This window comes from Martes martes (assembly GCF_963455335.1).
Source record: "Martes martes genome assembly, chromosome: 8".
Lineage (NCBI taxonomy): Eukaryota > Metazoa > Chordata > Mammalia > Carnivora > Mustelidae > Martes > Martes martes.
In genome coordinates this window covers 72,760,767-72,783,595 of record NC_137895.1, presented here as the reverse complement: position 1 = coordinate 72,783,595, position 22,829 = coordinate 72,760,767, and the positions used below count along the sequence as shown (strand labels likewise).

Genomic DNA, 22,829 nt, shown 5'->3' with positions numbered 1-22,829 from the left:
CAAGCTCACTCATGTTACTGGCAGAATTCAGTTCCCTGAGGTGATAGGACTGAGGGCTTCAGTTTGGTTTTGGTTTTTGTGTGTGTGTTTTGTTTTGTTTGCTGCCTGTCAGCCAGAGGCTGTCCTCAGCTCTTAGAGGCTGCCCATCCATATTCACTGCTATGTGGCATTCCCTACCATGGTCATGTGCTCCCTCAAAGCCAGCAAGAATGAGGCATGGGGGAAGAAAGACCAAGACTCCAGCAAGATGGATACTATAATCTCATATGACATAATCATATAAATACATGTATACAATCACAGAATCCTATTATCTTTACCAAATTTTCAGTTAGAAGCAAGCACAAATCTTGCCCACACTTGAAGGGACAGGATCAAATAAGGGAGTGAACACATGGATGTGGAAATTGTGGAACCACTTTAAGAGTCTGTCCACCATAATACCTTTCAATGCAGAAATATCAAAGTTTGATTTTCCCTAGAGCTCCATGGGGGTGTCTCATGATATCTGGTATTCGTACCATGACAGCATTCTAAAATCCTGAAATTTAGAAATTCTCAGACACATTGTCCTCATGGATTTTGGATAAGATACTATATTACTATCCTTATTTTACAAGTGAAGAAATTGAATTACCAAAGAATTAAGTGACTCAGTCCAAGGAAAACTCACTTCCATGTGTTTCTCCTCTACTCCCAATATTCCACTACTATATATCTTCCTCAACTTATGATGAAGTTACATCCTGCCAAAGGTATGATGAATTGAAAATATCATAATTCAAAAACTCATTTAATACACCTAACTTAACGATCATAGCTTGGCCTACCTTGGCTTAAACATGCTTAGAACACTTACATTAGCCTACAGTTGGGCAAAATCATCTAACACAAAGCCTATTCTATAATAAAATGTTGAATATCTATGTAATTTATTGAATACTCTGCTGAAAGCAAAAAACAGAATGGTTATAAACATATCAGTTGTTTACTTTTGTAATCGTGGCTGACTGGGAGCTGAGGCCCATTGTCATTGCCCAGTATCACAAAAGAGAATGGTGCTACATACCACTAGCCTAGGAAAAGAACAAAATTCAAAACTTGAAGTACAGTTTCTACAGAATGTATATTGCTTTCACACCACCATAAAGTTGAAAAATCATAAATTGGACCATTATAAGTTGGGAACCATTTGCACAGGACTTCATTTCTGACATTAGATGTCCGAGTTACCCACACATCAGGCAATTCTGCAGCAGAGCTGGGTGTCTTACAATTTAACTATATGCTGACACTATCTACCTGGAGACAACACCAGATCCCACAGGTTCAAGGCTCACAAATCCCCTCCCACATCATATCTGATGCCAATCACAAGTCCAGGCTGTCACCTATGCTTCTGACTTACTGGCTGTAAGATGGAAATTCCAATGAACCCCTTCTTGGGTTCAATTACTTTGGTAGAACAGCTCACAGAACTCAGGAAAAAATTTTACTTACTAGATTACCAATTTATCATAAAAGAATATAACTCAGAACAGCCAGATGTAAGAAACACCGAGGGTTAAGTTTTGGGAGAAGGAGCATGGAGCTTACATGTTCTCTCTGGGTGCACCACCCTCCCCAAATCTCCATGTGTTCACCAATCCAGAAGCTCTCCAAACCTGTTCTTTTGAGTTTTTATGGAGGTTTCACAAGGAGGCATGGTTGACTAAATCGTTAGCTATTGGTGATTGATTTAACCTCCAGTCCCTCTCCCCTCCCCAGAGATGGCGGGGGCACTGGAAGTTTCAATCTTCTAATCAGGTTAGTTCCCCTGGCAACCAGCCTCCTCTTTAGGGGCTTTCCAAAAGTCAATGCATTAACATAAATTCAGGTGTGGTTGAAAGGGGCATGTTATGAATAATATGACCTATTCCTTTCACCTTTAAGGCTCTGGAGCTATTTCAGGAACCAAGGACAAAAGACCAAATACTGTAACAAAAGATGTTCCTATTGCTCTTAGGAAAATTCCAAGAGTTTTAAGAGCTCAATACCAGAAACAAGATGAAGACCAAAACATATATGTATACATATATGTGTGTGTGTGTATAAATAATTATAAATCAAACATATTATTTTATACATATAAAATACATGTAAACATATGTATTTTATTATACATATATATCAAATATATAAATCTACATATTTTTTATTATTATAAGTCACAATACTACGCTCACCTTAGGCAAAAATAAGGGTTCAGACTCTGAGGTTAGAGCCCAAGCTCTTAGCCACATGCAGGCTCATGGTTCTGAGATCATCACCACCATGACAGCAACCCAGGATTGCAACCTTCAGAGTCCCAGGCATAAAGGCCCTATGGATGCACGTGCTGCTTACTACCATCATAGTTCTCTTTCCCTGGGGGCTCCTTCCACCTGCTCCTTACGTCTTTTCAACTTTATCAAGCACATTTTTTGCTTCAGAACCTTTCTTCTTCCATCTCCGGAGCTCTGCCTGGTTAGCTCCTTTAATCTTCAAGTCTGTTAAGTTAATTAAACAAGGAAGCCATTGGATTGAGGTGGCTCTAATGCCATAGTGGCCAACATGTACAAACCAGAGTCTAAGCCTGGAAATGCCTCAAGGTTCCAATATCAAAACACTAAGGATAACCAATCACAAAAAGCCAACTAGACTTTAATATATAGCCAGCCAAACAATTTCCTTTCTCTTTTTCTGCACTTTGTCCCCAGAAGTCTTTCCCCTGAATTCTGTTGGCTCAGCACTCATAACTACATTTGGTTTGGCAGCGCCTAATTCCAATCAATTTTTGCTCAAATAAACTTAAAAATTTCAATATCCCTTAGTTTATCTTTTAACAGATCTCAGCAAAAATGTTACAGCCTTAAAGATACCTTCCTTGGGGCACCTGTGTGGCTCAGTTGGTTAAGCATCTGACTTTGACTCAGGTCATTATCACAGGATCCTGGGATCAAGTCCCGCATCAGGCTCCCCGCTTAGTGAGGAGTCTGCTTCTTCCTCTCTCTCTCTGTCCCTCTGCCCCTTTCCCACCACTCATGTTCTTACTCTCTCTCAAATAAATAAATAAAATCTTAAAAGAAAAAAAAAAGATACCTTTCTTGACAGCCAAAGCAAAATGAATCCCTCTCTTTCTGTCTCTCCCTCTCCTTCTTCCTTTCTCTCTAGTACCCTTTGGTCCCCCATCCTATCTTGTTTTTTATAGTTCTTACCTCCACATATTTGTTTGTTTGTGTACTTGTTTCATCACTCTCACACTAAAATATAAACTCCAAGAGGACATGTTTGTTTACTGATTTATCCTGCCTGGCACATAATAGGCATTAAATACTTAGTTGAATAACTGTTATTAATGGATTTTTAAGGTCTATCCAATGGAAATGCCAGGCATTTGATTCCACTGCTAATGACCAATAAATGTGAGTTAGGAATTGCATAACTTTATAAAAATAAAAATATCCAATGAAGTTAACTAGAAAAAGACAGGGCTTACGCTGTCATTGCCCAGGCTCTCAGAATCTCAATGAAGACCACAATTGCCATCCTTTTCAGTTATAAAACTATAAGAATTATTACTTTGGCTCAGACTGCCTTATTATTCATTAATTTTTCAAAATGTTCATGATATTTAATTATTTTATCTAAAAACCAGTGGCTTATAAACTGGTTATTTTCCACTCTATCTTTCCCAACTTTGGGCTTTAAGAGACTGACTTTTATAGACTGCACAAACTGGGATTTCTTGACTTCTAAATTCTGGGTGGGTTGAAACTATAAGCAGAAGCAGCAGGAGATCAAAAGGGGAATGGAGAATAGGGTTAGAATATTTGTTCTTCCAGGATCCCTCCCAGCTGGGTTGTCACAGGTGGACAATGTCCTTTTACTGACCCAAAAGCCATAGGTCCTTCTAGGTGACCTCACCTATGGCCACTATCTCCTGGTTTTGGTAACGTTTCCTCCCTGACTTTCAGGACTAGGAGAGGTAAGGGCTTCCTGCTATTGCTAGTGTAAGGGTATTAAACCACCTTTAACCCTGCTTTCCCTTAATTCTGGTCATACCTTTATAAACAGTTCCTTTATTAATACTTCCTTGCCTGACCTGTTTGAACTTGCCCAGCTGTTTCCTCCAAGGATCCTGAGTCATACATTTTATGCCTCAAATTAAATCAAGGGCTTAGTCAATGGAAAATTTTAACAATGCACAAGAATTCATAAGCATGGGCACTGTTGTTTCCAATTTGGAGTAAGACATGATATGAAATATAAAAAGAAATTAAATAAAAAGAACATGTGTTATTTTTCACATTGGCATGAATTAAGGACCTTCTCACTTGGAAATAACCCATACATGGTAGGATAAAAAAGTAGTCACTCATTTGGCTTCTCTTTATTCTGTTTGTTTTCAGCCCCCTTCAGATTTATAACCTAGAGATCAGGTTTAGAAAATGTACTGGACATGGGATTGGCAAATATATTCTAGTCCACATTTGCTCAGAAATTGAGAAATCAGTCAACTTTTCTGAAACACAGTGGCCTGAACTGCAAAATTAAGATGTTGAAATAAATTATAGCTAAGATATCCATTAGTTTTAAATCTCTGAAAACTGTCAAGAACTATCAAGAGTTTTTATTTTGAAGGTGGTAGGGGCAACAATATAGGATTATTTAAGAACCCAGCTCTGCAGCCTAATTGTTTGGCTTCAAATCCCAGCTCTACCACTGACTAGCACATGAAATTGGGCATGTTTCTTAATCTCTTTGGGCCTCAGTTTCCTTGTCTGGAAAATGAATATGATAACAGTACAAATATCTACATGAAGATTTCTTTGAGGGTGAAATGAGTTAGAACTTGTAAAATACTCACTGTGTGCAAGGCATTATTCTAACCCCTCAATAAGTGTTCATAATTATCCTTGATACTGTTAACAGAAAATTTTCCACAATTTACCAATCTAGGAGGTCCTAAATGGGGCAACATCTCATCTAACAGATAGAAAAGAGCTCTACAAAGCTGTTCAAGGCAAGAAATGTTTACAGACCAAAGTGAGAGGGAACAAGGACGTTATACTTGGCATTTGCTGATTGGTTAAAGCAGAATTACTTCCCTTATATGGAGCAAAGGAGAGTCTTAGAGCCAGGTCAGATAACTTGTGCTGGTCAGGCAAGCACTGATTGGTTGGCCAAGGTCCACTTTTTCTGGGAGGGGTAAGCATAGAACTTAAAATTCCAGTTCGCTGATGTGGGATTAGCATAAGTGGTTCCATCTTGCACCTAGTCTAGACACTAACAATACCCAACTGAAATGATTTGGGGTTAGTAGTAAATATAATGTATAGGTTATACTGAGCTGAAAATTAACATTAGATGAGCCATTCCTGGGGCACCTGGGTGGCTCAATTGGTTAAGCTTCTGACTCTTGATTTTGGCTCAGGTCATGATCCTGGGGTCCTGGGATCAAGCAAGCCTGGTGTCAGGCTCCATGTTCAGCAGAGAGTCTGCTTGGAATTCTCTCTGTCTCTCTCACCCTCTGCTCCCAGCTCCCTGCTTAATCATGTGTACTCTTGCTCTCTCTCTCAAATAAATAAATAAATAAATAAATAAATCTTAAAAAGAACAGCAATTACTATTTTGAATCTATATTTAGATTTAAGTAGTATGCTTAAGTATGCTTATATTTAAGCAGTATAGTTTAAAAGTGAAGAACCTAACTCATAGCCCGTTCTTACATTTTGAGATATGACGTGTAAAGATGATTTGAACAATTTATTGCTATCTACTTGTATGCACATGCATTCTTTTTTTTATTATGTTATGTTAGTCACCATACAGTACATCATTAGTTTTTGATGTAGTGTTCCATGATTCATTGTTTACATGTAACACCCAGCGCTCCATGCAATCCATGCCCTCCTTGATACCCATCACCAGGCTTACCCATCCCGTACCCCCCTCCCTTTTAAACCTTCAGTTTGTTTCCCCGAGTCCTTAGTCTCTCATGGTTTGTCTCCCCCTCTGATTTCCCCTCCCTTCATTTTTCCCTTCCTTCTCCTAATGTCCTCCATGCTGTTCCTTATGTTCCACAATAAGTGAAACTATATGATAATTGACTTTCTCTACTTGACTTATCTCACTCAGCATAATTTCCTCCAGTCCTGTCCATGTTGTTACAGAAGTTGGGTCTTCATCCTTTCTGATGGTATACACATACATTCTTAATAAATGACCCAATATTCATTACATGCATACACACACACACACACACACACACACACAGTTGACCTAGGGGCCCTGACCCGCCTACACAGTCGAAAATCCACATATAACTTTTGACTCCTCCAAAACTTAATTATTCATAGTCTACTATTAAGGAAGCCTTACCAAAACATAAAGTCAACACATATTTTGTATGTTATATATATTTCATACTATTTTCTTACAATAAAGTAAGCTAGAGAGAAGAAAATATTAAGAAAATCATAAGAGAAAATACATTTGCAGTACTGTACAACAAGAAATTCCATATAAGTAGACCTGCACAGCTCAAACCCATGTTGTTCAAGGGTCAACTGTGTGTGTGTGTATATATATATACATATCTGTAGACACTTATTATGTATTTTTCTACATGTACACAAACACACTAGGAATATATAGCATGATTTAAGGTAACTAGTGTTGCTTATTATTCTTATATAACATGCCCAGAAAAACAAACCATAAGTTTTCTTTACATGGTAGCTAGGACAGAAAATGGAGGAAGTTCTGAGCTAAAGGAAACTACAATAAAGTGGGCACAGCAAGCAAAGAGGGGAGAATGGGAACATGACATCTTGCCCTTAGCCTAGCGCAGTCCACAAATCACTTACCATGCACCAGAAAAGACTTTAATAACCTTGCATTCCAAGATAAACCATGAATAACAGGAACCTCCTAAAAGCATTGACTAACAGGAAATCCTGAAAGCTTTGCCTCATGAGATAAGCCACAAAACTAAGAACATCCTGTTTTCCTTACAAAAAGACAGGAACATCTTGTTCTTATCCAATCTAAACGGTCAGCTGCCATATCTGAGCTATAAATATCTGCCATATCATCAGAGCTATAAATTCCTCCTCTTCCATGGGATGAGCCACTACTTCTGAACTGCTAGTGAAAATGTTTTCCGAAAAGGCAACACAGGTAAAAGGGATGAAGAGATATAAACCTGCAGTTGTAAAAGAAATAAGCCACAGGGATGAAAAGTACTGTATAGGGAATATAGTCGATAATATTATAAGGACTCAGTATGGTGACTGATGGTAACTGTACTTTATCATGATGAGCATTTCATAATGAATATAACTGTTGAAACACCATGTTGTACACCGGAAACTTATATACTATGTCAACTGTACTTCAGTTTTTTTTTTTTTAGTTTCCCTGTGTTCACATTTGCCTGTGTATCTTATTTTAAACAAAGCGTTACTGAATAGTCAGTAGCTAAAATGGATTTCCTTGGGAATTCCTGCATATACCAAGGCCAGCTTCATGGGTGGACCATTGGTGCAGTTGTACAGGTTCCTACCTTGGTTTAATGTTCTGCTTTACCACCTTGAAAAACCTAGTAACTTTCTGAAAAGGGGCTTTGCGAGTTATACTGATGATCTTAGATGTACCATAAACCTCTCTCCTGAGCACCCAAATAAAGTAGAAACAGCATTGTCTTTGGAGTCTGACAGACCTACTTACTTAGGTCTTACTCACTGTCATCTATAAAATAGCATAGCTCAGACTTGATTGATGACTACATGAGATCATGTAATTATATGTTTTATACCTAGAAGGTCCATAAATAACAGTTCTGAGTTATTCCACTTTACCTTCTATAAAGTAGAGCTATACCCTTTTACAATCTCCTTTTCTTCTCAGCATGAGTCTTAATAGAAGCAGCAAGTCATGTGAATAAGTACATACGGTAAATGAGAGTTGGGCTACTTGTGTGTTCATTTCCTTACTTGCCATCCATTCCTCCCATTAGAATCAGACTACATCCTCAATTACCACCTCAAAGAGCTTTGATGACCTTCTTCTGGCTAAACCACCTTTAAGTGTTATCTCACTTGATTTCTCTTCAGCATGTGACAATTTGGGTCATGTTTATCTTCTGTAGCACCCCACTATTTTTTTCTCTACCTCTTTGGTTGTTCCTTCTCAGTGTCCATCGTCCGTCAATTGCTATTCTCAGCTACTTCTCCAAGGACTTGTTGTTCTCACTCAAGGTACATCTGATCCACTCACTCTCTAAAATAAATAAAAAAACCTTTGAAGAAAAAAAAAAGTTCTAAGAATTGTGATACCATGTATGCATCTTTGACCTTTAAAATAATTGGCTAAAGGGGCACCTGGGTGCCCCTCAGTCAGTTAAGCAGCTGCCTTCAGCTTACGTCGTGATCCCAGAACCCTGGGATTGAGCCCCATGTCAGGCTCTCTGCTATGGTTCTCCCTATCACTCTGCCTGCTTGTGCTCTCATTCTGTCAAATAAATGAATAAAATGTTTAAAAATACACAAAAATTAAAAAATAATTGTCTAGAAATAACTACGACTTTGTCATCTTACCTCATTATATAATAATTTTCTTAAAAGAAAAAAAAAACAGCTGTGATGACTTCCTTTGACTAATGAGAAGAATTATGGCACCCTGAACATCTCATAATAATGGGGCAATGGCCTGTATTTTCCTAGTCTTGAAGAAGCAAGTAATGAGTGGGAAGACCCAGATGGACAGCTGTGCAGACTCAACAGATAGTAAGGACCATGAAGTCCTGTTAGGGCCAATTTAACGTTAAAACCTGTTAAACCCCTAGGGCCTGCCTGGGCCTACTTAGCCATAGTGACTCCATGTTGCTTAGGTAGCCATTTTGTTGTTTAATAAATGCCTCAGCTGTTACTGATACTGGTTCCGGGTAACCGTTGCTAAAACACATACCTAAAACAAGGCCATTTTGTTGTTTAATAAACGCCTCAGCAGTTACTAGTATCGGTTCCAGGTAACCGTTACTAAAACACACAGGTAGGAGACATCCAATCAGCCAAAGCCACATATGTCGATGTCTGCCGTTGTGCCCTATAAAACTAGCCTGTAAGACCAAGGGGTGGTTGCTCTCTTCTGAGGCGGCCCTGGCGGGTCAGTCTGACTTCTTATGATTGGCATAGAATAAAGCTTTACATAACTTTCACTTTGTCTCAGCCTCATTCCCCTGGCTGGTCAGTCTAACTTCTAATGCTTGGCATAGAATAAGGCTTTGCATAACTTTCACTTTGTCTCAGTCTTGTTCCTTGATAATGGACCCAACCGTCCTACCCTCATCTGCTCTGTCAAGCTCTCCCCTGGTATTCCAAGGTCTACATGGCTCTCAGAACAACAGAGGATTCTTCAAAAAAAAAAAAAAAATACTGTATAAATAAATGCACGTATTTTCACTGCTATTCAATCTCTTCTTTAAAAGCAAACTAGCACAATTGGCAGACTTATAGCTCCATGCCTCTATTGTCCATAGATACTTCAAAAGCCACATGTCCAACATTTAAATATTCTCCTCCTCTCTTCAAAAAACTCCTGCGATCCTCTCAGCTTAATAAATGGCACCACCATATGCCACCCAATTCTCGGAATCCAAAGCCTAAAAATTTGTCTCGACTCTTCACTTTCCCTCATCCCCACCAATCTCTAAATCCTATCAGTTTGACTTCCATTACTTCTTTAATCTGTCCATTCCAGTGCTACTACTTCAGCTCAGGCTATCATCAAAGTACTCCTATCTAGTCTCTACCTGCAATCTCTAGAGTTCTTTTAACACTTCATAGCCAGAGTTCTTTCTAAAACTCATTGTCCTATGCATGCCCTGTCCCTACTTAAAAACTACCTATGACTCCACCCAAAGTCCTCCAGACTAAGCGTAAATTGTTCAACATAACACAGCTCATCAGGCCCATTTTGGCTTTCTGGTCAGAAGAAAACATACCACCAGCCAGCCAAATCCAGCCCACTGCCCGTTCTTGTACTTCGCTACGTAAAGCTTTCAGTTTTAAACGGTTGAAAAACCAAAATATAAATAAAATTTCATGATAGTGAAAACTACATGAAATTCAAACTTCAGTGTCCCTAAGAAAACTTTATTAGAACACAGCTCCACTCATTCGTACTGCCTATGGCTTCTTTTGAGTTATAAGTTGAGTAGCTGTGACCAAGGCAGTATGGCCCAAAAAACTCTACAATCTTTACTGTCTGGCCCTTTATAGAAAAAGTTTGCCAACTCCTGCTCTACATTCATCTCTCACCATCCCCCATTGCAGCCACCTCCCTGAACCGTCTGCAGTCCCTAACAGCCCGTTCTCTCTGTGAACTGCTCCCCCTACTCCTCCCTGGGTGCTCGCATAGAACTAACTTCATCTAAACATTTAACAGTTACTCTAATTGTCCTACTACTGGTCTGGTGCATGCGTTCACCACTGAATCCTCAGCACCAGCTCTATCTCCACTCTTCTTCAGTGCTTGATACATGCGTATTGCCTGAGTGAGCAGCATCCTGAGAAGCTGAACAAAACTGGGTTCCAACTTTCAGCAGCTCACAAAAGGAAGAGAGACACATAAACAACAAATTAATCCACAAGGAAGAATGAAAAACTCAAAAAATAGCCGGTACTCTGTAGCGTAACCAAAATGAAATAGTTCCACCTGGGAAATGGTGCCCCTTCTTTAGAATCCTGATTTGAACAGATGCCCCTCCCCCATGATGAAATTCTTTCTCAGCTTTTTTTGCTGGCATGTAGTGTCCTCATCTATAAAATGAGGCTAAATAATCCCGACTTCACAGGATTCAATGAACGTAGTTAATTGAGAGCACGTACTGAAGCACGAAGAGCACGCACTTCAGAGAAAATGCTCGGTAAAGCGGTCACTCCTGGTTGCTCTAAAACGCTCCGTTTCACGTTAACGGAGTCCACTTCCAAGGGAGTCTCCCGTATGTGGAGATGCCAAATGCAGGGACCAGCATCAAATACAACCCTACAGGAAAAGCAGCGGCTTCTACGCAGAGCGCCGCTGGAGGTGTGCCGGGTTAGGCTGCGCGCGGGGCTTGAACTCCAGAGAAACCGCCTGTAAACGGAGCCCGCGAGGTGGAAAAACTACCACTCCCGTTGTGCCTCACCGAGTTTAGGGCTACTCTACATTTTATCACCTCCCTTCTCTTCTTTCCCCCTGTAGTCCCGAGCGTGGCTGCGTCCCGGTCACCGGAAGAAGCCGTGTGACGTCACGAGGGCCTACGCGTCGTGCGGGGGTCAGGAGTTGACGGACGGTCTCTGGCTGCGTTTGGGCGGCCCTGGGACCGCGGAAGAGGCTCTCCTGGGCGGCCGCGATGCCTAGCTCGCGGCGGGTCAGTCAGCTTCTGGATCTGTGAGTCCACCCGGTCCCCGCCTCCCCTTCGCCCCGCCCCAGCGGAGCCCTGTGCTTGCTCTCCTTCCCTACCTCCTTCCCACCTCTGGACCTCTGAAGAGGTGCTGGTGTTTCTGTTTCTGAGTTCCTGATTTCTTGTCCCCTCGTAGACGACAGTTGTGCCCAGTGGGCTGCTAGGCAGGTTTGCCCCTCTCTCCGCCCTGGGCGCCCCCAGATTGGTGTCCGAACTCTCAGTCAGCCTTGACAACTCGATGCGATGCCCAGGCAATTCCTGGCCGTGGCCTGTTTCTGACGGGAGCCAAAAGCCTTGGTAGACCAAAACAAAATACTAGATGTGGCTCTCAGAAGCCTTCAGCAAAGTTCCACCGTTCCTGTAACCGGGATAGGTACTGATTTTTCGAGGGAGCACGGCTCCTCGATTGCTTGATTGCGATTACAGGGTTCAGCTTCCAGTCCCATTCACGAGCTGTGTGACGATGGAGAGGAACGTAATCTCTGTGCCTGAGTTCTTGACCTATCAAATTAGTGTAACACCAGTACCTATCTCATAGAGTTGTAGTGAGGAATAAATTTTACATATGTAAAGTCCTTAGAAGGATGCCTGGTGTCAATTTCAAGGAGCTGTACTTGGAAATAAATATTTTAGTGAGGGAGAAACAGGAATCTCAAAGGCATGTCTTTGCAAAATGGCCTATAAACGGGGAATGACTAGGTTTGTTTAACCTTTACAGTGATTGGTTATTACAACGATTGGTTCCACAATTTAAAGAACTGCGAGGGATTGGTTAAAAGTGATTATCTTACATTATTTTAGGGAGTTGATTTAAGTTTGGGTGGTTTTTTTTTAATGATTATCAGAGGGATTTACAAGAGATAACTTATTAAGTTTCACTTATGTTCATGAAATAAACCAGATTATGTTTCACTTATGTGATCTAACTGGTTTGATCTGTTTGGGGGATTTTCAAGCGTGGTCTCCATTTTATTTTATCTAAAAAATTACCCCCTTTTGGTGACTCCCTCAGCGAGCTGGAAGTGTGAGCCAATATACTATTACTCTCGCTACCACTGTTGATGTAGTCATTGGGTTGTATGATCGTGTAGTTGCCATTACAAACAGTTGCATAGTCATTTTAGGCATGGGCAGTGGGATTATTGAGTTCTTTGAGTTGTGTGATTGTGATGGATATCATTTGGTGTGTGAGTGGCTGCTGAAAGGCATTTAAAACTCTTGAAAGGAGACAGTGCACTAGTGTGAGAAGGTGGGGGAGGTACAGTAAAGTATCCTCTAGACCTAGTAGGCACTTGGAAGGCAAAAAATGAAACAAGCCTCTCTAGACTGTTTACACAGACTTTTATTCAGTGTGACCTACTGAAGGGAGCCAGTGGGTCCAGGTGCTATGCAGCTATTCTCCACCCAGTCCAAACCTTAAGCTACAGCTTTTATAGAGCAAGGGGCATTGTGGTGCAGACAAACCGGGTTATCTAAAGTGGTGCCTTTTGTGCACCAGTCATCTCTCCTCCTTATCTAAAGTGTGCCTTCTGTGTGCCACTTGAGGGTAGTATTTTGTTCAGGTCATACATTTTCGTCCAAGAGGCCTGGAACATGTAGCCCCGAGGGAGGTCATTGCATGAGCATAAACAAAATGGTGGGCCAAAGATGGAGTCAGTGTTGTCACCAATCCTACAACTAGCAAGGTTAATATGATGACTATGAGGGAAGTAATAGATAAAGATTGAAGAATTCCTGGGAGCAGAGATTCCCAGGAGCCAAGATTTAACCAACTAAATAAATCGGTGGAAGAAGTATCACCTATTTGATGAAAGACTGACATCTGATCTTTAAGATCTTTTAAATTGGGGATAATAATTCCTAATTTATTAACATGGAATTTTTTTTTTAACCAGTTAGAGCATATGCATCTCCTTGTTAACTGGTTAGGATGTCTAAGGCTGTATAGTTATCTAATATAACTCTGGCTAGAGAGTTTATAGATTTTTGCTGTTATGGTAGGGATTTTGCAGAAGAGACGATTTCTCTTTGGAAATTTATAGTTTTTTTTTAAAGATTTTATTTATCTATTTGACAGACAGAGATCACAAGTAGGCAGAGAGGCAGGCAGAGAGAGAGATGGGGAAGCAGGCTCCCTGCTGAGCAGAGAGCCTGATGCGGGGCTCCATCCCAGGACCCTGAGATCATGACCTGAGCCAAAGGCAGAGGCTTTAACACACTGAGCCACCCAGGCGCCCCTCTCTTTGGAAATTTAAAAGCAGTCTTTTGTTGTTGTCTTTTCCAATAAACTAACCCTCTAAATTCTAATGTCTTCATTTGGAATCCATCATAGAAAGCTTCTTAGACCTGGTGGAGAATAAGTTTTTTAATATTGCTTTAGTGCCTTACACTTTTGAATCATGATTACTTAGGATAAACATGAGGATGTCTTATTTCGGGAGTGTTATAGGTGACTTCCATCTAAGATGGGCCTCTATACAGTGTGAGCAATCAGGCATTTCTGTGGAAACAAAACAAGGATAAAAATTAATCATTGGAGCAAATTATAAATTCAGTTTCTGAGTCTGGAGAGCAGCCAGTCAAGAAAATTTCTAGATTTGAGCTCAAAACATTTTTAGATAATGGAGTGAGGATGGCAGTTTCAATCTGTTTGATTTTTCTGACCTGCAGTTTGAATGACTTTGATGATGTCATTGGGTATTCTGGTGAACTCTCTGAATGGCCTGTATAGAAATAAGCACGAAGGCTGTCTGTACATGATCTGTTGTAGTGATATCTCTGAAGTTCATACCAAGTTGTCTGGCTTTAGGTTGAGGGACTTGGGTTAAAGGATAATTTTAGTTTTTATTTCAAATCAGAATGGTGAGAGAAAATTGGAAATGTTAGTTTGGAAAGTTGTAGCCAGATGTTGGAGGAAACTAGAAGAATTCAGGACCAGTCCAGTTTACAGACAGATAACAAAACCTCGAAGGTAACGAACAGGACTAGAATCTGATAATAGGTATACTATAGTTTTCTACTGAAACACAATTTTTCTCTCTAAGTCTCTTCATTTTTACCAAAGATAATCACAATAAAATTGTAAAATAAGTCTAGTCTCATTAAATTCAGCTTGTTATTTATGTAAGTGCAGTAGAATAGTGATTTTATGCACAGTTTCAAATATGATATTCCATTCCAAGCTTTGGTAATCCAAAGGGTTTTATTGGCTTTACAAATCAAACCTTAGCTTCTTAAAAACTGGTAGTAAGAAATCTCAGATAAGATGTTTAAACACCTCTTCAGGCCAAGAAGCCAAGCCAAGGGCTTGTCCAATTATATCCTGTTACAAAGAGAATAAATTCTTGTTGAATTTATGCAAATACCTACACTGCCATGAAAATAAGTCTACTCAATAAGGGGTTTTTGTTGTTGTTTTGTTTTGTTTTGAGTTCTGAAGAAATCAGGTAGGGAGAAAAAAATAAATGTTTAGTTTTTGTTTATAAAAGTTTACCAAATTGTTATAAGTTATATAATGGATGGAAAGGAGAAAAGGGGTTCTTTAAATTTGGAGAGTAAAACAGTAAAGAATCATAAATGTTGCAAACAGTGTCATAAAAATTATAATCATCTCTATTAGTTGATTTAGTCCCAATTCTTGTTTTCTTACTCTTGGGTTAATAGTTTTGTGAATTAGTTTCTCCATAGCATGCTAGAAATTCTTACCTAGTTAAGTGGTATGATCTTGAAGTTATCAGAATCTTGTATTCTAGAGTACTTGTCAGTGTCTTTTCCATGAATCTCCTTGAAAACAAAATATTTTGGCCTGTAGTTGACTATGAATGTTTTCATGGAAGAATTTATTATAAAACAATAACTGTCTGTGAATGACAAAAGACTTAAAGATAGCCTTGGTTAAAGAGTTCACTATTAAAAAAAAAAAAGATGTGATTGACAGGTAAGCTTGGCTACTCCTGTGGTATACAACATTTAAAAATAACTGATAACATTATATCAGGGCATATCAGATTCTTAGTTCTATGCAGTTTCTGGAATACTTATATTAGTAACATATCCATACAAATACAATCTAAGAAGATTAAGTATCCCCTTTACTTGATAATGTTTCCCATGCAATATAACATTTGAAAAATTTATAGTTCAATGTCTCGTCTCAGTTTTTATAAGAAGAGAGAAAAAAACCTGAGATCTTCTAGGGAGCTTTGGGAATATCCCAAAGTTAGTTCGAAGTCAAAAAGACTTCGTTTAGAATTTGATTTTGGGAGGACTGTCAAAAGCTTTCAGTCACTTGATTAGGGTGCCTGAGTGGTGCAGTCAGTTAAACCTCGGACTCTTGATTTTGGCTCAGGTCAGAATCTCAGGTTCATGCAATAGAGCCCCATATCTGGCTCTGCGCTGGGCATGGAGCCTGCTTAACATTCTCTCTCTCCCTCTCTCCCTTCTCCTCTTTTTTTCTCTCAAAACAAAACAGAACACCACTTGATTAAATAGGATCAAAGGTCATTGTGAAATAACACTTAGTTATCTATTTAACCAAAGCAACAAAAAGATTTCAGAAGCAAATATAGAAAGTACATAGTTGTTTAAAAAGAAAATGCCTTACCTCTTTTAATGTTGAAAAGATTGTTTTCCTAAGCAATCAAAAACCTGATAAAGACAAAGTGAAACACAGGAAATTATTTTCATGAGACATAGAATCTTTGTTTCCTAGACAAAATACACAAAAGGTAAAGAAAACCTCCAAAATCTCTTATTAAAAACAGACTAACAATCCAAGAAACTCTGTCCTTTTAACAGAGAGAAAAGTAAACTGTTGTTTTTTATTAGTGTATTATTCAGCTCAGTTTTGGAAAACTTTATAAATAAATACATTTAATTTTAACTAACTTTGACCATGCAGCATGAAATTTCTTTGCAAGCCTTCTGTAACTTTCCGCATCCATTTAGATTTTTGTTTTATTCCTTTTTTCTTTCTCATTCTGGGATAACCATTTTAATTTAGGACAAAATTTCTCTTTTTTCCTTAATGAGAACCCATCCTATATTCTTTGCATTCTCTTCATATAAAATACACATCCCATTCTCCTCTCATACTTTCTATACATAGTTTTCTTTTACTCTTGTTTTAGTAGGCTTCTTTTTATTTATGGATTATGAATTTTAAGTGTTAGTAACCTTTATTTTCCAACGAAAACTAGGAAGCAGGCAATGGTAAACATCTGGCCTACATCAACACCTTGTAGTAGATTAGCAAATTTATGAACATTTAATTATAAGAAATTATATTTTTTAAAGACATGCGCTTTCACAGTACATTTTTTTAATGTGGCAAAAGACATGTCTACAAAGATCCAAGTATTTTTTGTTTCTTTATAAGAATTAAGTGGCCAAAAGTAAATAAACTTAAACATAAGTTTGGCAATTAATGTTTCTTTTTTTTTTTTTTAAAGATTTTATTTATTTATTTGTCAGAGAGAGAGAGAGAGAGAGAGTGAGCACAGGCAGACAGAGTGGCAGAGGGAGAAGCAGGCTCCCTGTGGAGCAAGGAGCCCGATGTGGGACTCGATCCCAGGACGTCGGGATCATGACCTGAGCCGAAGGCAGCCGCTTAACCAACTGAGCCACCCAGGCGTCCCTAGCAATTAATGTTTCAATACATTATCTTATTTGGAAGTGACCTGTGTTTCATTTCATTTCACTCATCTACATTAGATGAATATCCATCATCTAATTTGTCTACTTAATTTGTTTTTAATAATTATGCTTGGATTAACTATTAAATACCCGACATCTTAAGTTTTTCTTGCTTACCCATTTTGTAATGGAGATAGCTTCAGCTTATTTGACTAGTAAATCCAGGTAGGAAAGATTGTATATTTGCATTATATTTAATGTTAGCCACTACTCTGAAGACATGCCTGTTTTAATTAAATCAACACATTTAAACTATTTGCAAAGCTTTTATTCATTGAAGATTGTCCCAGATCTTATGAACTTGAAAAGCATTTGGTTTAGTTTCTATATTTCTGAGAGTTTTGAGAATGCTTAACTTATGTAAGTACTTATTTTTCTTCAAGCAAATTAAATAGAACTCTTTTTGAAAATCACATATACATGATATACATTCATAGACACATATACATTAATACGTAGGCAGTTGTAAATAGATATTATAGCTTTCATTTCAAAATTTGAACTGTGTGTCAGGTATAGTAATACTAAACTCAAAAGAACAGCTTGACCCAGATTGTGTTTCTGGTAGACAGAATAATTGAAGTTTATCTACTCAGATGATTTAAGCTTTTTACCACAAGTTTTTTATTTGTGTGCTGCAAGAATTCGTTAGAGAGCTATTTTGGGGTCATTTTGTCTTATAGACACTTTGGCATACCAACAAATGAATGCATTTATTGTCTTTAAGAAATTTTTTATCTTTTTTAGAAGGTATCCCTAAGGTGGGCTATTTTATCTAAGTTAAGGATTTTCCCAAAATGGTCACTACAGTTCCACTTATTCTTTGCAAAGTTCACCCATTTTTTTAAAAAAGGCATAAGATCCTAGTCTGAGTTTTAGACCAGGTGGAACCCATTTTTGCCTTAGATTCCATAGGAAATCTTAATTATCAGGGGTACTCTTTTTCAGTGGCTGTTCCAAAACAGAGGGGAATCACACATTTCACCCTCTTTTGAATAGAGTAGTGTGACTTACTGAAAAGCTTCAACAAAGGTTACTCAGTAAAACCGGAAAGGTCAACACAAAGGGAATAGAGTTTGAATCTGAGAAAGACTTGCCCTGGAATTCCATGTTTGGTAAGAAAGGAGTGTGCAATGGGCTTCATGGGTGTTGGATCCTGGCTACTCACTGGCCTTGGGAATGAGCTAGGGTCATCTTTGGATCCCACTTCTGACACCAGAAACTGTTAAAATAAAATTCAGAGTTTTACTTGAGAGGAATATTTTACTGAGTGAGAAATAAATTGTTAGCAAACTGGGAGACTTCAAACTAGAAGTGGTTAGAATCTCAGAGGGATATAATTACAGGATGGCTTACAAGGTGAGAATGAGGAATCTTTAACCTTTTTATAAGATTTAATTAATCTTTACAATGTTTAATCTTTAATCTTTACAATCTTTAATCTTTACAATGACTAGTTATTTACAAGAGGAATTTACACAGTAGGAGGTTTCCTCAAAAAGTTAAAAATAGGATTACTGTATGATCCAATAATTTCACTACTAGGTATTTACCCAAGGAATACAAAAACACTAATTCAAAAATATATATATACCCCATGTTTATTTTTTTTTCCCTTTCTTAAAATTAACATATAATGTATTATTTGTTTCAGGGGTACAGGTTTGTGTACCCCTATGTTGATTGCAGCATTATTTTTAATAGCAGAATTATGGAAACCACCCAAGGGTCCATTGATAGATGAATGAATGAAGACATGAAACACATGCAGTACATGCTTATGCACACATACATGCATGCACACGCTGAAATATTATTCAGCCATAAAAAAGAATGAATATTGTCATTTGCAACAACATGGATGGAGCTAGAGAATATAATGCTAAGTGAAATAAGAGAAAGACAAATATCATATGATTTCACTCTTTCTTTTTTTTTTTTTAATTAACATATAATGTATTATTAGCCCCAGGGGTACAGGTCTGTGAATTGCCAGATTTACACACTTCACAGCACTCCCCATAGCACATACCTTCCCCAATGTCAGTAACCCTACCACCCTCTCCCTACACCCCTCCCCATGGCAACCCTCAGTTTGTTTTGTGAGATTAAGAGTCTTTTATGGTTTATCTCCCCGCCCTGATTCCATCTTATTTCATATATTCTTTTCCTACCCCCCAAGCCCCCTACATTGCCTCTCAACTTCCTCATGTCAGGGAGATCATATGATAATTATCTTTCTCTGATTGACCTATTTCACTAGGCATAATACCCTCTAGTTCCATCCACATTGTCACAAATGGCAAGATTTCATTTCTGTTGATGGCTGCATAGTATTCCATTGTATATATATACCACCTCTTCCTTATCCATTCATCTGTTGATGGACATCTAGGTTCTTTACATAGTTTGGCTACTGTGGACATTGCTGCTATAAACATTCGGGTGCACGTGCCCCTTCGGATCACTACGTTTGTATCCTTAGGGTAAATGCCCAGTAGTGCAATTGCTGGGTCATAGGGTAGCTCTATTTTCAACTTTTTGAGGAACCTCCATGCTGTTTTCCAGAGTGGTTGCACCAGCTTGTATACCCACCAACAGTGTAGGAGTGTTCCCCTTTCTCCACATCCTCGCCAGCATGTGTCATTTCCTGACTTGTTAATTTTAGCCATTCTGACTGGTGTGAGGTGGTATCTCATCGTGATTTCGATTTGTATTTCCCTGATGCTGAGTGATATGGAGCACTTTTTCATGTGTCTGTTGGCCATCTGGATGTCTTCTTTGCAGAAATGTCTGTTCATGTCCTCTGCCCATTTCTTGATTGGATTATTTGTTCTTTGGGTGTAGAGTTTGCTAAGTTCTTCATAGATCTTGGATACTAGCCCTTTATCTGATATGTCGTTTGCAAATATCTTCTCCCATTCTGTCAGTTGTCTTTTGATTTTGTTAACTGTTTCCTTTGCTGTGAAGAAGCTTTTGATCTTGATGAAATCCCAATAGTTCATTTTTGCCCTTGCTTCCCTTGCCTTTGGCGATGTTCTTAGGAAGACGTTGCTATGGCTGAGGTCGAAGAGGTTGCTGCCTGTGTTCTCCTCAAGGATTTTGATGGATTCCTTTCTCACATTGAGGTCCTTCATCCATTTTGAGTCTATTTTCATGTGTGGTGTAAGGAAATGATCCAGTTTCATTTTTCTGCAAGTGTCTGTCCAATTTTCCCAACACCATTTCCCATTGAAGAGGCTGTCTTTTTTCCACTGGACATTCTTTCCTGCTTTGTCAAAGGTTAGTTGACCATAGAGTTGAGGGTCTATTTCTGGACTCTCTTTCTGTTCCATTGATCTATGTGTCTGTTTTTGTGCCAGTACCATGCTGTCTTGATGATGACAGCTTTGTAATAGAGTTTGAAGTCTGGAATTGTGATGCCACCGACTTTGGCTTTCTTTTTCAATATTCCTCTGGCTATTCAAGGTCTTTTCTGGTTCCATATAAATTTTAGGATTATTTGTTCCATTTCTTTGAAAAAAATGTGTGGGATTTTGATAGGGATTGCATTAAATGTGTAGACTGCTTTAGGTAGCGTAGACATTTTCACAATATTTGTTCTTCCAATCCATGAGCATGGAACATTTTTCCATTTCCTTGTGTCTTCGTCAGTTTCTTTCATGAGTACTTTATAGTTTTCTGAGTATAGATTTTTTGCCTCTTTGGTTAGGTTTATTCCTAGGTATCTTATGGTTTTGGGTGCAATTGTAAATGGGATTGACTCCTTAATTTCTCTTTCTTCTGTCTTATTGTTGGTGTAAAGAAATGCAACTGATTTCTCTGCATTGACTTTATATCCTGACACTTTACTGAATTGCTGTACAAGTTCTAGCAGATTTGGAGTAGAGTCTTTTGGGTTTTCCACATAGAGTATCATATCATCTTCAAAGAGTGAGAGTTTGATTTCTTCTTTGCCAATTCAGATGCCTTTTATTTCTTTTTGTTGTTTTATTGCTGAGGCTAGGACTTCTAGTACTATGTTGAATAGCAGTGGTGATAATGGACATCTCTGCCGTGTTCCTGACCTTAGTGGAAAAGCTCTCAGTTTTTCTCCATTGAGAATGATATTCGCAGTGGGATTTTCATAGATGGCTTTGATGATATTGAGGTATGTACACTCTATCCCTACACTTTGAAGAGTTTTGATCAAGAAAGGATGCTGTACTTTGTCAAATGCTTTTTCAGCATCTATTGAGAGTATCATATGATTGTTGTTCTTTCTTTTATTAATGTATTGTATCACATTGATTGATTTGCGGATGTTGAACCAACCTTGCAGCCCTGGAATAAATCCCACTTGGTCGTGGTGAATAATCCTTTTAATGTACTGTTGGATCCTATTGGCTAGTACTTTGGTGAGATTTTTCGCATCTGTGTTCAACAAGGATATTGGTCTGTAATTTTCTATTTTGATGGGATCTTTGGTTTTGGGATCAAGGTGATGCTGGCCTCATAGAATGAGTTTGGAAGTTTTCCTTCCATATCTATTTTTTGGAACAGTTTCAGGAGAATAGGAATTAATTCTTCCTTAAATGTTTGGTAGAATTCCCCTGGGAAGCCGTCTGGCCTTGGGCTTTTGTTTTTTTGGAGATTTTTGATGACTGCTTCAATCTCCTTACTGGTTATGGGTCTGTTCAGGCTTTCTATTTCTTCCTGGTTCACTTGTGGTAGTTTATATGTTTCTAGGAATGCACCCATTTCTTCCAGATTGTCAAATTTGCTGGAGTAGAGTTGCTCATAATATGTTCTTATAATTGTTTGTATTTCTTTGATTTTGGTTGTGATCTCTCCTCTTTCATTCATGATTTTATTAATTTGGGTCCTTTTTCTTTTCTTTTTGATAAGTCTGCCCAGGGGTTTATCAATCTTATTAATTCTTTCAAAGAACCGCCTCCTTGTTTCATTGATTTGTTCTCTGTTTTTTTTGGTTTCTATTTCATTGATTTCTGCTCTGATCATTATTATTTTACTTCTGCTGGGTTTAGGCTTTCTTTGTTGTTCTTCCTCCAGCTCCTTTAGCTGTAGGGTTAGGTTGTGTATTTGAGACCTTTCTTGTTTCTTGAGAAATGCTTGTATTGCTATATATTTTTCTCTCAGGACTGCCTTTGCTGTGTCCCACAGATTTTGAACCTTTGTGTTTTTATTATCATTTGTGTCCATGAATTTTTTCAATTCTTCTTTAATTTCCTGGTTGACCCATTCATTCTTTAGAAGGATGCTCTTTAGTTTCCATGTATTTGGGTTCCTTCCAAATTTCCTCTTGTGATTGAGTTCTAGGTTCAGAGCATTATGGTCTGAAAATATTCAGGGAATGATCCCAATCTTTTGATACCGGTTGAGACCTACTTTGTGACCCAGGATATGATCTATTCTGGAGAATGTTCCATGTGCACTTGAGAAGAATGTGTATTCTGTTGCTTTGGGATGAAATGTTCTGAATATATCTGTGATGTCCATCTGGTCCAGTGTGTCATTTAAGGCCTTTATTTCCTTGATGATCTTTTGCTTGGATGATCTGTCCATTTCAGTGACGGGTGTATTAAAGTCCCCTGCTATTATTGTATTATTGCCGATGTATTTCTTTGATTTTGTTATTAATTGGTTTATATAGTTGGCTGCTCCC

At 38.5% G+C, this 22,829-nt stretch overlaps 1 protein-coding gene across 2 annotated transcripts in view; it reads left to right on the top strand.

Moving 5' to 3' along the window:
- The first annotated feature begins 11,310 nt into the window (after positions 1-11,310).
- Positions 11,311-22,829, top strand: part of AMN1 (antagonist of mitotic exit network 1 homolog) — a 65,598-nt gene continuing 54,079 nt past the window's right edge. Inside the window, exon 1 of one of the 2 annotated variants that reach the window (XM_080812209.1) lies at positions 11,311-11,457. In XM_080812209.1, coding sequence (XP_080668335.1) covers positions 11,420-11,457 — 38 coding nt within the window. In that variant the 5' untranslated portion in view covers positions 11,311-11,419. The remainder of the gene's footprint in view (positions 11,458-22,829) is intronic. The other variant, XM_080812210.1, reaches the window with a different exon arrangement.